Source organism: Papaver somniferum, chromosome 9 (assembly GCF_003573695.1).
Source record: "Papaver somniferum cultivar HN1 chromosome 9, ASM357369v1, whole genome shotgun sequence".
NCBI lineage: Eukaryota > Viridiplantae > Streptophyta > Magnoliopsida > Ranunculales > Papaveraceae > Papaver > Papaver somniferum.
In genome coordinates this window covers 14636975-14648901 of record NC_039366.1, presented here as the reverse complement: position 1 = coordinate 14648901, position 11927 = coordinate 14636975, and the positions used below count along the sequence as shown (strand labels likewise).

Below are 11927 nucleotides of genomic sequence, written 5' to 3'. Positions count from 1 at the left end.
GGTGAATCACTACACCAAATTTCCGGATTAGTAACAGAAATTCGTAACGGTACTAGGCCGTTACAAATTTCCCGTTACAAATGGCCGATACAAATATTTCGTAACAGGCAAATTTTTAAAAATTCGTAACAGAGTCATCCATTACGAAATCTTTTATACGCGTGCCAGTCACACGCTCGGTCACACCTGGGTCGTAACACACGAGTTTTTCTGGGCCCACACTTTCTACCCATCCATCTATACCGTCCATATTTTCTCGCGATGCAACGCAACAATAAAACCTTTAGTTTTTTATTCCCTACCCAAAATCTCACTTCTTTATTTCTATCTTTCCGTCTCTATCTCTCTACCCAAACTCAGATTCACAATCCCTCGATTTCTCATAAAACTCTAGTTTTTATACACAAATTCACTTTCCTCCTTCCAAACACTACACAATCTCTCGATTTCTTCTTGTAGATCTCTGTGTCTCTACTCAAGTCTCTGGATTTACAGCTCTCCCTCTACCCGAAGATCAAAATCTTCCGACTGGGAGGTAATAATCAGTTTTCTTTTTTGATTTTTTTCCGAGTTTTATCTGTTTCGTGTTGGTTTCAGTATTTCAATCGATTTTAGGGTTTGTGGTTACTCGTTTGATTTTCAGTCTCTAACTTTCTCCTCTATCTGCTTTCTTTCTCCGCTGAAAACCCTAGTTTTCTTGAACTGCTACTCCGTTGATGATAATAGGATTTGATTGGGCGGTTTTGTTAGGGTTTTACTAGATTGAGTTTGTAGAAATTTTCATCAATTTTACTTTTGATTTGGTGTTGAAATTTTTTGGGTTGGGTTTGATTCTTTGCAGACGAAGTCATTTAATTAGGGTTTGATTTTCTTTTAACAGCAATTTAATTTTTCTCAAATCATTACTTAAGTTAGGGTTTGATTTTGTGGACAGGGATTTTGCTTTTTAGTTAATGGTGGATTTGTTTTTGATTTGCAGAGGAAGCACTATTGGTTTTTGACTAATGATGGTAATTGGGTTTTTGAGGACTTATTTGAATCTACAATCTGAGATTGTGCCTAATACTTTGAAGAAATCTGCTCAAACTGGGTAGAACACGACAGGGTGATCGCCCTAGGTAAGATTTGTTGATGTCGTTTTTTTGGATTTGATGTGTTTGTAGCATTTGATTTCTGATTTATGTATGGTTCTGGAGCTTGATGTTGAATCTTTTGTTGCTGTTGTTGTATTTTGCCAAGATTGTCTGTGTTGCATTTGGTAGTGTTAGTGGAGATTGTCCTGTTGTTTTCTGATTGTTTTTGAAGATAGTTCTTGGTTAATCTGCTGAGTTTGTGAGGACTTTTTTGAATTTACCATCTGAGATTGTGCGAAAGCTTCTCAAACTGGTAGAGCACCACATGCTGATCCTAATCCTGGATTTTATATCCTAATCCTGGCAACTGGCAATCTGATCTGTAATTTGGTACTTGATGCTCTGTTTAACTAACTAAATTCTGGTTGCTTCATGTGTAGACGTTCAACTCTGAGCCCATTCTCCCTCCTTATACCGCTCGTCCAGATCATGTTGAACGAGCACTTAAGACAAGATATTCGGAGGCGATGACTAAGCTTAAGGGCAAAGAACTCGACTTGCTCATTGTAATTTTGCCAGACAACAATGTCTCACTCTATGGTATGACAAGCCTCATCTTTAATTGAAACACCCTATCAGCTTAGATTTTTGATTAATTACTCGAATGAAGAATTATTTAAGGGACAATTTGTACTGTACAGGGGACTTGAAACGTATCTGTGAGACCGAACTTGGTCTTGTTTCCCAGTGTTGTCTGACGAAGCACATCTTTGAGATGAGCAAGCAGTACCTGGCCAATGTCGCCCTAAAGATAAATGTGAAGGTCGGTGGGCGCAACACTGTTCTAGTTGATGCATTTTCAAGGCGCATACCGCTTGTCAGTGACCGGCCAACTATTATCTTTGGTGCTGATGTGACCCATCCTCACCCGGGAGAGGATTCAAGCCCCTCCGTCGCTGCTGTAAGATTTTATTTACTAATCCCTTTGGTGACTCCTAAGCTGTTCCAATTATTGACTTCTATTTTGTTGTACCCCTTACCCAGGTTGTGGCATCACAAGATTGGCCAGAGGTAACAAAGTATGCTGGTTTGGTGTGTGCTCAAGCCCATCGCCAAGAGTTGATTCAGGATCTGTTTAAAGTATGGCAGGATCCAGTTCGAGGAACTGTGACGGGAGGCATGGTTAAGTATGTGCCTCTGCCTGTTGTGTTTCTCCGTCTTCGTCATTTCAATTTATTTCGTTACGGGGCCTGAATTGCATATTGGGTGTTCGTTTTGGCTAATATTTTGATATTTTCATCTTGGCTAATCTTTTGATATTTTCATGTACTAGGGAACTTCTTATCTCTTTCCGTAGAACAACTGGACAGAAGCCTCGGCATATTATATTTTACAGGTAATTTTGGCGTTCATAATGTAGCTAATTGGCTTATGTCTACTGCCTTCTCTAGTTCTTTCTGATCACCGTAGTTAATAAAGTTCTTGAACAGTAGAACTTGTTTTAATTTCTATGAAGTTTGCGTTGGTTTGCTATGCAAATCATTGAAGAAAAAACAGTTAACTGGTGCTATTCCTTTGTCGTTGCCACAACTCCCTATTCGGAATACTTTGTAAGTTTCACTATTGATAACTTGAGTACTTTGAGAGGAATGTGACGGTGGTTTAAGAAACATTCCTGCCTTAGAATAATCTTGTTTGATATATCAAATTCGCAGTGGGTTACAACTTCGTTATGTTCTTACCACGTGGGTCTGATTTGTAGCAGAGGCCTGAGAGGGAATTCTCCAACTGTTACTTTATCTCCTAATATGTGTAATTGAACGGTCTCTGGTATTTGTAAGTATCCCAGATTTAAGGTACTGCTTTCTTAATACTATGATTTTTCTCAAGTGTTTCTAATTTGCTCAAAGTTTTCCTCTATTAATGTGTTGTTTATACATTTGTGATGCAGAAGCTGAAACACCTAAGACTTCACCATATGAATACACTTCGGTGCCACAAGAACCTGCGTCCAGTATCCCATCTTCGATGGCCTACAACAGAGAATGTTGATGTGTTAAGAAATAAAGCTGCTCCAATGAAGTCAAACCCCATAATCTTTTACATTTTATTTGTATTTTTTCAGACTTAAATTAACTTTAACCAGAGAGTGATAGTTAATTATCTTTGTTGGTTGCAGGATGAGAAACTGAACTTGAGTAGTTGGAAGGAGCAGAGTTAGAGGAACAACTCCTACAACCTGCAACACAAACTCTTGCAGCTCCAGCATATGTACTGGCAAGAAGGAAGCCGACACAACCTGCTCCTCAGAAGAACAAAACTGAGGCAGATGCGTTGGCTGCACTAGAGGCAGAGATGGCTCTCTGAACAGGTACTTATCTCAATCCTGGCTTAGCTAAATATTCTACTTAGTTACCTAAAATCGGTGAGCATCTACACTAATTAAGTTCAAATTGCGTAATCGAGATTCAGACTGTTAGTGCGAAAGATCCTTGTATTATGTTGTTAACAAGTATCAGTTAGTTTCAGGGATGTAATTAGACTTATCGACAAACATTGAGGAGTTTAATTGCCACACGAGCCTTGTGTTGTTATCATGCCTCTAATTCTCTTCATTGACTTGTATTCCATGGGTTTTTTCCTTCCATCATGCACATTTACACTTTTTTGAATACTTCGAATGTCCGTCATCATTTTTTGCAGGAAGTAATTAGGTGTGGAAGTGTTTTCGCGTGAAGTTGTAGCTGTTATTAGGTATACAATTTCTTAGTTACAGAATATGTTCATGATCTTTGTACTACACAGAATTTGTATAACCTTAGGACATAGGAATGAACTTATAGTGATTGAAGTGAGAATGAACTGAACTTAGGAAGTTCCCATCCTCATTTTTTTTTTTTGGTACTTAAAGAATTTGTATTCTTTTTTGATATGAATCGAATGAATAAATGAATGTTGATATAAATTGATACTTAACAAAAAAAAAGTTTGGTACTTAGAGAAATTTCAGTTATTTGCCAGTCAGCCTTGACCAGGTCAAGATTGACTGGCAGTAATTTTTTTTCTGTTACAAAAAAGTTCGTAACGGCTGGAAGTTGTTACAATCTGTCACGTAGTAACGGCTCAAAGCTGTTACAATATGCCACGTAGTAACGGCTAGGCAGCGTTCGAAGGTGGTGTTACAAATCATATTCGTAATGGTTCATAGCCGTTACCATGTGGCAAAGGCTCACACCTGTTACGAGTGCCTTTACAACCCAAATTCGTAACGACCGTTTAGCCGTTATGAAAATATGTAACGCCCCAATTTGCAACAGGAGAAGGCCGTTACAACCCGTTTTAGTAACGGCTGATTCTGTTACGGATCCCAGAATTTGGTGTAGTGAATCACTGCTATTTATGTATCGATGACAGAGAAACATCACATCATATGCTTCTTCACTGCTCGTATGCGAACACCATATGGAGATCTTTCATTGAGTTATTCAACTTGGTATGAATTACTCCCCCATCTGTTGAAATTGTTATTCACTCTTGGCCTAATTACAAACCTAAAACGAGAAAAGATGTTGTGATTAGCACAATCCCTGTTGCAATCATTTGGAATTTATGGAAGGAAAGAAACCGGCGCGCGTTTGAAAACAAGTCTTTACCCACAACGAAGGTCATCCAGAATATTAAGTTTACAATCGCGTATTGGGTGTATCAGCAACCTCAATTCATAGGCATTACTCTTCAACACTTTATATTGAAATGGAAGGATGTGGTGTTTGAACCTCCATGAGTCTTATGTGTTGTTTTTCTTTGCGTTTCTTTCTCATCTGGTCGTTGCTTTGGGATGTTTGGATTGATTATTGTCTGTACTTTTCGTTCATGTTTCGTGAACATTTTTCCCTTATCTTTAATATTATTAATTTTATCGATCAAAAAACATAAAATGCGATTGGCCGGTGTTTCTATATGCTTTCAAGTTGCATAGAAAAGTTACACAATTCATTTTGAATCCACCCACAACTGTATAACATAGGGTCAGCTCACCGTGGATTTTAATCCCGTCAGCTAGCTGAGGATGTTGTATGCTTTGTTTAGAAATGCATAGGCCAGGCTGATGAGATTGATATCTTGTTGTAAACCATTTTGTTGTTCCGTAAATGTTTTACTTTTTCCAACCGAAAATGATTAATAGACCAATAAAAAATCCCAAAGATACGCCGTGAATACGGATGCTGGGCGTTTGATTTTTTCGGGACAAATCGAAGTATAAAATTTTGGATGTGCCTAACATCTCTCTTTTTGCATTCTTAGCAAAACTGATTGCTTAAGGTGTTAGTTGACACTTTTGACTTTGTAAGTTTGATTCATGGCATTCATTTGAGGGATTGTCCAACCCAAAAATCTAAGTGTGGATGGTTAACAAGTCACCATCCATGTCAGACCTGCAGTGGTTCCTAAAACCCATGGTATTATAACGGAAAACTCTAAAGCTGGTGTAGTTGCATCTTTTCTGATGACTACACCCAAGTAATATTTAAGACTAAAAACTACTAAAACATACAAGATTCAATATGCACAAGATGTAAAGAGCATGAAAAGTGAAGATTAACACAAGCATATAACGTGGTTTGGCCATGATGACCTACGTCCAAGGGAAAAAAGATGTTTTCTTTATTGATAATAAGGTCTTACCCTTGAAAGAGATACAAATCTCACTTAGATTCCTTACTCGCTCTCTATCTAGATCTCTCTCAGGAATTATCTGTAGAAAGACCATCTAATAATACATAAGTTGTCCATCTCCTTCTACATGGACTGGTATTTATAGGGAAATTAGGCTCGTGGAGGTTTGGTCGTCCGAGCTAGTGGAGCTATCGTACATCTCCCTTGCTGCTTCGGACTGGTTATATACTATCCCTCGTGATGGCTTGCTTGGTTCTCCCTCTAAGTCTCCTGTCACGATGTAGATATGCCCACATCTTTGCCCTTATCCTTCATTAAATGTGGTCATTCTTTTTAGACTTGACCGTCTGAGCACATTAGACTACTCCTTACACACGTCGTTCATGTGACGTTGTAGCAGGTGTCTCGATTCATACAAACTTACATTTTTAGAATATTATTTGATGCTCCTATCTCATCATCTTATTGTGGATTCACCCCTTAGGATGTTGACACGTGGTCATCGGGTATTTTACCCCCACATTTTTATCCTTTTCTTTGCAACATGCCGAGGACATGATGGGAAGAAAACTTCGTAACCGTCCTGTCCTTTTCTCCACGTTTGCACTATTTAGTGCGCTTTTATCCGTTGGACTTGAGGTGCCAGTTGGTTATACCTTGGTTTCTTATATTTTGTGGGAGGGAAGATATCTTCTCTTTTGTACTTTTCCCCCTGGATTCTTATCGTCTTGTTTGCCGCGTCTTTGACCTTCTTGGATTTGAAGAAACCGGTTGGTTTTTTCGAGGAATTCTAATTCTATTTAAGAAGAGTTCTTTTTTGTGGTAAGGGTATGAGTTTCATTTTTCTCTTCTTTCCCTTCTGTAGAGTTCGGAGTCCTTTTTGCAGAAGGTCTCCATGCGTGTTGAGCGTTTCTCTCCCCGTCCCCCTTGGAGGCGAGGTGTTTTCTTACATTTTTTCCAACATGATAGTATGTCCTCTCATTCACTTGTTTTTCGGCTTGTCTTGCTCCGGATTCTAGATCATCATCAATGTCTTCTCGGAAATACCAGTCTTCTTTTTGCATGGCATCTTTAGCCTCATCTGTTTGTCAAGTGACCGAACCTTCCACCAGGGGATTTCGTTTTTACCATTGTGTTTCCTTTTACCGGCAAGATTGGAAACATTTCAGGTGATGTGTTTCTTCTTACGATTGGTCTTGGGAACACTTTGCCTCGTGTTGTGTTCACACGTTTTGGCTTGGAAACATTTGCTGCTGGGGGCCCTGAGGTATAAAATACTCAAACGTTATATTCAAACGTATACATATATACCTTGCCCCTGTTTTATGCCTTAGCATCGAAGGTTGGGAATGAAGTGAAGGTACGTTGGCCGGATGGAGGTCTCCAATTATTGCTCCTATCCGAGGTGTTCGTACAGAGATGAGAGCATTCGTGCCCTAGTTAGTGGCTCGTGCTCCAGATGAGGCTCAGATGGGTATTAAGTTCGCTGCTCCTCAGCGGGGCGTGGACGCGATGCTCTGATCCGAAAACTTATTTTATTGTTATTATGTAATGTTGCTTCTTTGTTGGAATGAATAATAGTTTCCGTTTTTATGATATTGTTTTGTTTATGCGTTAGTGCTTCATGGCTTTGAGGAGTTATCGTATGTAGTTTTCCAAGGAGTGATCAGTTCCTTAATTGGATTAGGCATCGTTAACAGTTTTGGACTTGTACTCATAACATGTTCCCTTCTCGCCTTTTGCCCCTTGTGGGCTATTTTAATAGTGTCCGGTTTAGGTTACACTTTCCCTTTTGGTTCAGTGATCAGATGTTTGAGTAATTATTTTCTTTCTTAGCTGTGTTTTGAAGAGTGATATCTCGGTCAAGTGATTTCTACCTTGGCCAAACGTAGGTTCCTTGATTATGGATATTTCTTGTTATAGCAGGACGTCACCCGATTTCATGATCGTGATGGCATTACCTTAGAGCTTGTATCCATGCAAGGTAGCTTAGGCTTTTTACCCGCATCATTCGTTGTAGAATGGGAGGTGTGGCTAGCACCATGCCATAGTCTTGATGGGATTTTGTTATAATGCAAGTATGATAGGATTAATCAAGATGCACATATAAAGCGAAAAGGTAAGAAAAGAAAATGAAAAAACAGATATAAAATGAGAACAAAAAATCAGCTAAAAATATACAAAAGGAATAATATCATTATCTTCAAAAGAGGGTTTGGTGAACCCTGATACATTTGAGTGAGATTTATGACATTCGTTACAAGTAGGGATTAGGCCATATTCTTGGATTTGGCTATCTAATAAGTGGTACTGTTAAGAATTGTAAGATTTTAGGTACTTTTTGTTCCATGGGCGCTCAAGTTATTCACCGTTCGATTTGAGCAACTTATATGCTCCATCTCCTGCCTTAGCTAGGACTGTCAGTGGGGCTTCCCATACAGGTGCGAATTTGCCTGACTCGCGTTGGTATGGCGGAATCTCGCGCCAGACCTTATCGCCTGGGCTGAATTCTCTCTGGTGAACACGCTTGTTATATTCCCGAGCTAACCTTCTGTGATAGTTTTCGATCCTCTGGAGATTGTTTTAGAGCACTGATCGGTTGAACCCACTAGCATTGGTATGTCAAGTTAGTTTTCAATTTTAGTTGCCAAAATGCATTCCTGATTTAGCATACTAAAGATAGTTTCGGACTAGATTAAGTCTAAGAAGTTGAATCAAAGCTATCCTTAATGGATGAAGATTGAAGACTACAAGAAGACATCAACAAGTACTTCATCAACAAAGGTATGTGATTGATTTCATTTGGATTCTTGTTCAATTATACCTTTCTAATCTATCAAGATATATGCTCACTACATGGAACAATTCCGATGACGGTAAATGTACATTTATGTATATATACTTGAGGTTATTTGATTTATGACCTTGGTGATAATAAACTTTATCCCTATAAAGGATCTCATGTTATAGTGAATGATCTTGCGAATCCAATGAGCCAAGAATCACTCAATTCCGAGTTATAACGATAAAGTTATGAGTGATTTAAGTTCATTAATTAGGAAACATTCCATGGGCTTTGGGTGATCCGAAAACTTGGGTCCAATACGTGACTAAAAGGGATTTTTGGTCAAGTTGGTGATGTTTCCTTATCTAGGAAAGTTATCTATTGGTACAAACACTTTTGATTACCATATTTAAAGTGTTTGTGATTCCTGCCTAAGTTAAAATATGATTTATTCACATAAATATAATTTTTGCTAAATAAGTTATTTAATTAATTATTTTGGCAAGAGTTTTAACTTAGGAAAGACTCCCATATTTAGGAGAGTCTTGTAAAAGGAAAATAGCTTTATTAGCTTCCAAGCTATTGTTCATTATAAATAATGAGTTCGCGAGTTTAGACGTTTTCATCCCTTTGGAAAATTGGCGTAAGCTCTGCAGGTTGTTTTCCACGTCTTCCGTTCTTCGTGAACGAGAGTGAGATAAAAGTCTTTGTATTAGGGATCACAAAGCCAAGTTGGATTTAAGCTTCGTGATTGATCATACAACTTGTAATCTAGGTTTTTCACCTCTTGTGTATTATAAGGTTTTCTCTTCTGATATAAAACCATTCAAGAGTTGTTGATCATAAACCCTAGGTTTTGATAGATTTCAGTTTCCGATCGTATACCAACACTTGTTAGTCGAAATCGGAGACTAGAAAGAAAAACTTCTGTTGAGGCATCTCGTAAAAATCCTTGAGAAGTTTTAAACAAGATATCTCTAGATTTTTTCTAGTTGTTCTTGTTGTAGATTTATTAGGGTTTTCTTAACTTGGAAATTGATCTTTGGAATCACCCAAGTTTACTTATGGAAATTAGGTTCACGGACTCCTTGTGTGTATGCATACTGATTGTAAGTTAAAACCCTAATCTACAAGTTTGTTTTGATATTACTTTTACCTAGTAATTGTTTTTATCAAAATAAACACAAGATTTCCAAAACCTTGATTTACATCTAAAGGGAAATCAAAGAGGTGTTTTGTGCATATAAGATATCGAATCGTATCAATCGTGGTGGTGTGTCTTCTAAAGAGAACTTTGGGTTCTGCTAGAAGATTTGTGTGAAGAGTTCCTAAAGAGAATCGGTATTCTGCTAGGAGTTCTACAAGTGCTGAAGAAGGTATTACATCTAGTCCGAATAGGTAGTAGGAAATTGGTGTAACAACTTATTATCAGTGTGTGTTTATTCTGGACTAGGTCCCGGGGTTTTTCTACTTTTGCGGTTTCCTCGTTAAAAAATTCTGGTGCCTGTGTTATTTCTTTTCCGCATTATATTTTATTTATATAATAGAAATATCATAGGTTGTACGTTAAGATCAATCGGTTCTTGTATCCGGCCTTAGGTTTGTTGAGTGAATTGATTGACACTTGAACATTGGTCTTTGGTACCGTTCAAGTTAATCCTCTTATATTCAATCGGGCCCGCAAATCCCTATTTGATAATTGCGGATTGAATTAAGAGATAGAGATATAAAACTCTTTGATATACTTTTTATAGATTGAGTCTAAATGTCTAGTTGATTCTCTTGAAAGTACATAGGAGTTTGTCTATTCAGATTGCCATACGAAATATTGGGTGGTGTTGTTAGACCCCCGCTTTTTCAATTGGTATCAGAGCAGGAAAACACGCTAAGACCTCATAAGTCTGTGTTTGTAGCAATCTGATTCTATGGAGAGAGGTGCTATCTCTATAAACATACCACCAGCCTTTGATGGCACAAACTACCTATGGTGGAAAATGGCTATGCGAGCTTTTCTTCAAGCACGTGATTTTAAAACATGGGTATATATAATTAATGGCTATGATGCTCCCTTTGTGGCAGTTGGAGATGTAAACGTTCCCAAGAACATTGGTGAATACAGTCCTGCCGAGATACTTGTTGCAAAGCAAAATTCCGACGGTTTGAATGCCATCATACATGCCATTACCCCAGATCTTCAGCACCACGTTACTATGCGCAATAAGTCTAAAGATGCTTGGGATATCTTAGAAACCGTATTCGAAGGGAATGCCGCAGAAAAAGAAGCAAGGCTTCAATACCTAGCATCTGACTGGGAAAACCTTCCTATGATGATGAAACATTTGATGATTTTAATCACAAAGTGTCTGAAATTGTTAATGCATCTTTTGCATTGGGTAAGACTATTCCTGAAAAGGACATTGTGATGAAAATTCTCATATCTTTACCATATAGATACGATTCTAAGAAATATGCCATTGAAGAAGCAAACGATCTTTCTACACTCTCCAGAAATACTCTTGTTGGAAAGTTAAATATCTTTGATAATGAACACGCTAGAAAAGAGGTGATTTATCTTAGTTTCCTCTTCCCTTGACATTTCTTTTGAGGTAGATCGGTGTAGATTTGTTTTTCCTGATCTTGAAACAGTTGAAGAGTAGATCGATGTTTTTCCCTCGGAGTTAAGCCCCATTGTCCGATACGATGGCGGCTGGGATACCGAAGAGGCATATGATATGCTCGAAGAGTAATTTGAATACGTCAAAATTAGGGTTTCACCTATGTATTTCCCTATAAAGGACAGATTAGCTGTCATCCACTATGTATTTCCCTATAAATAGTCGTTCAAGTTGTAAAAATTAGGGTTTCACCTAATTCGAAATTAAATCATACCTACTTTCTGAAAACACTCAATAACGTCGACCCATTCTTCTATTGCGTCTTCTGTGTCTTCCCATGCCTTTAATTTGTCCATTGATGCCTACCAACTATTCTCTCCAATTTCACACACAAACGGCTAGGGTTTGGGGCGATGTGAAATTGAAAAGGCTAGTTGAGAGACATAGAGGTGATGATGGACTTAGGGTTGGTGGTAAGTGGAGTTAGTGGTGGTTGTGGAGATGACAGGGGAGAAGGTGGTGGTGATGGTGGTGCGGCAGGGTATGGTGGTTGCAGAGGGTGAGGGAGAAAGAAGTCGATGGAAAGAAGGAGGGGAGTGTTTGGCGATGGGTATAGGGTTAGGTTGCTCGAGTGTGAGGCGGGATCATCAGATTTCGATGTTAGGCGAGTGATAGGCGTTTGATCGATACATCTGAAATGCATCCAACGATAAGATGGAACATAGCCTTCAGCGACCGTCGGATGAAGAGATACAACGAAACTAACGGTGTGAGATG

At 38.5% G+C, this 11927-nt stretch overlaps 1 protein-coding gene across 7 annotated transcripts; it reads left to right on the top strand.

Moving 5' to 3' along the window:
• The first annotated feature begins 338 nt into the window (after positions 1-338).
• Positions 339-4038, top strand: LOC113314006 (protein argonaute 1B-like). 7 transcript variants are annotated; one of them, XM_026562778.1, is made up of 11 exons: positions 339-535; positions 980-1118; positions 1514-1673; positions 1775-2034; positions 2118-2260; positions 2407-2469; positions 2590-2683; positions 2789-2929; positions 3025-3155; positions 3253-3444; positions 3777-4038. In XM_026562778.1, exons 3-8 carry the CDS (start codon positions 1601-1603, stop codon positions 2891-2893), a joined length of 738 nt encoding a protein of 245 aa, XP_026418563.1. In that variant the 5' UTR covers positions 339-535; positions 980-1118; positions 1514-1600; the 3' UTR covers positions 2894-2929; positions 3025-3155; positions 3253-3444; positions 3777-4038. The 7 variants fall into 7 exon arrangements, with proteins under 7 accessions (XP_026418563.1, XP_026418561.1, XP_026418560.1 ...); XM_026562776.1 differs by having other exon boundaries at positions 2789-2909; positions 3025-3444; XM_026562775.1 differs by having other exon boundaries at positions 3025-3444.
• The last annotated feature ends 7889 nt before the right edge of the window (positions 4039-11927 follow it).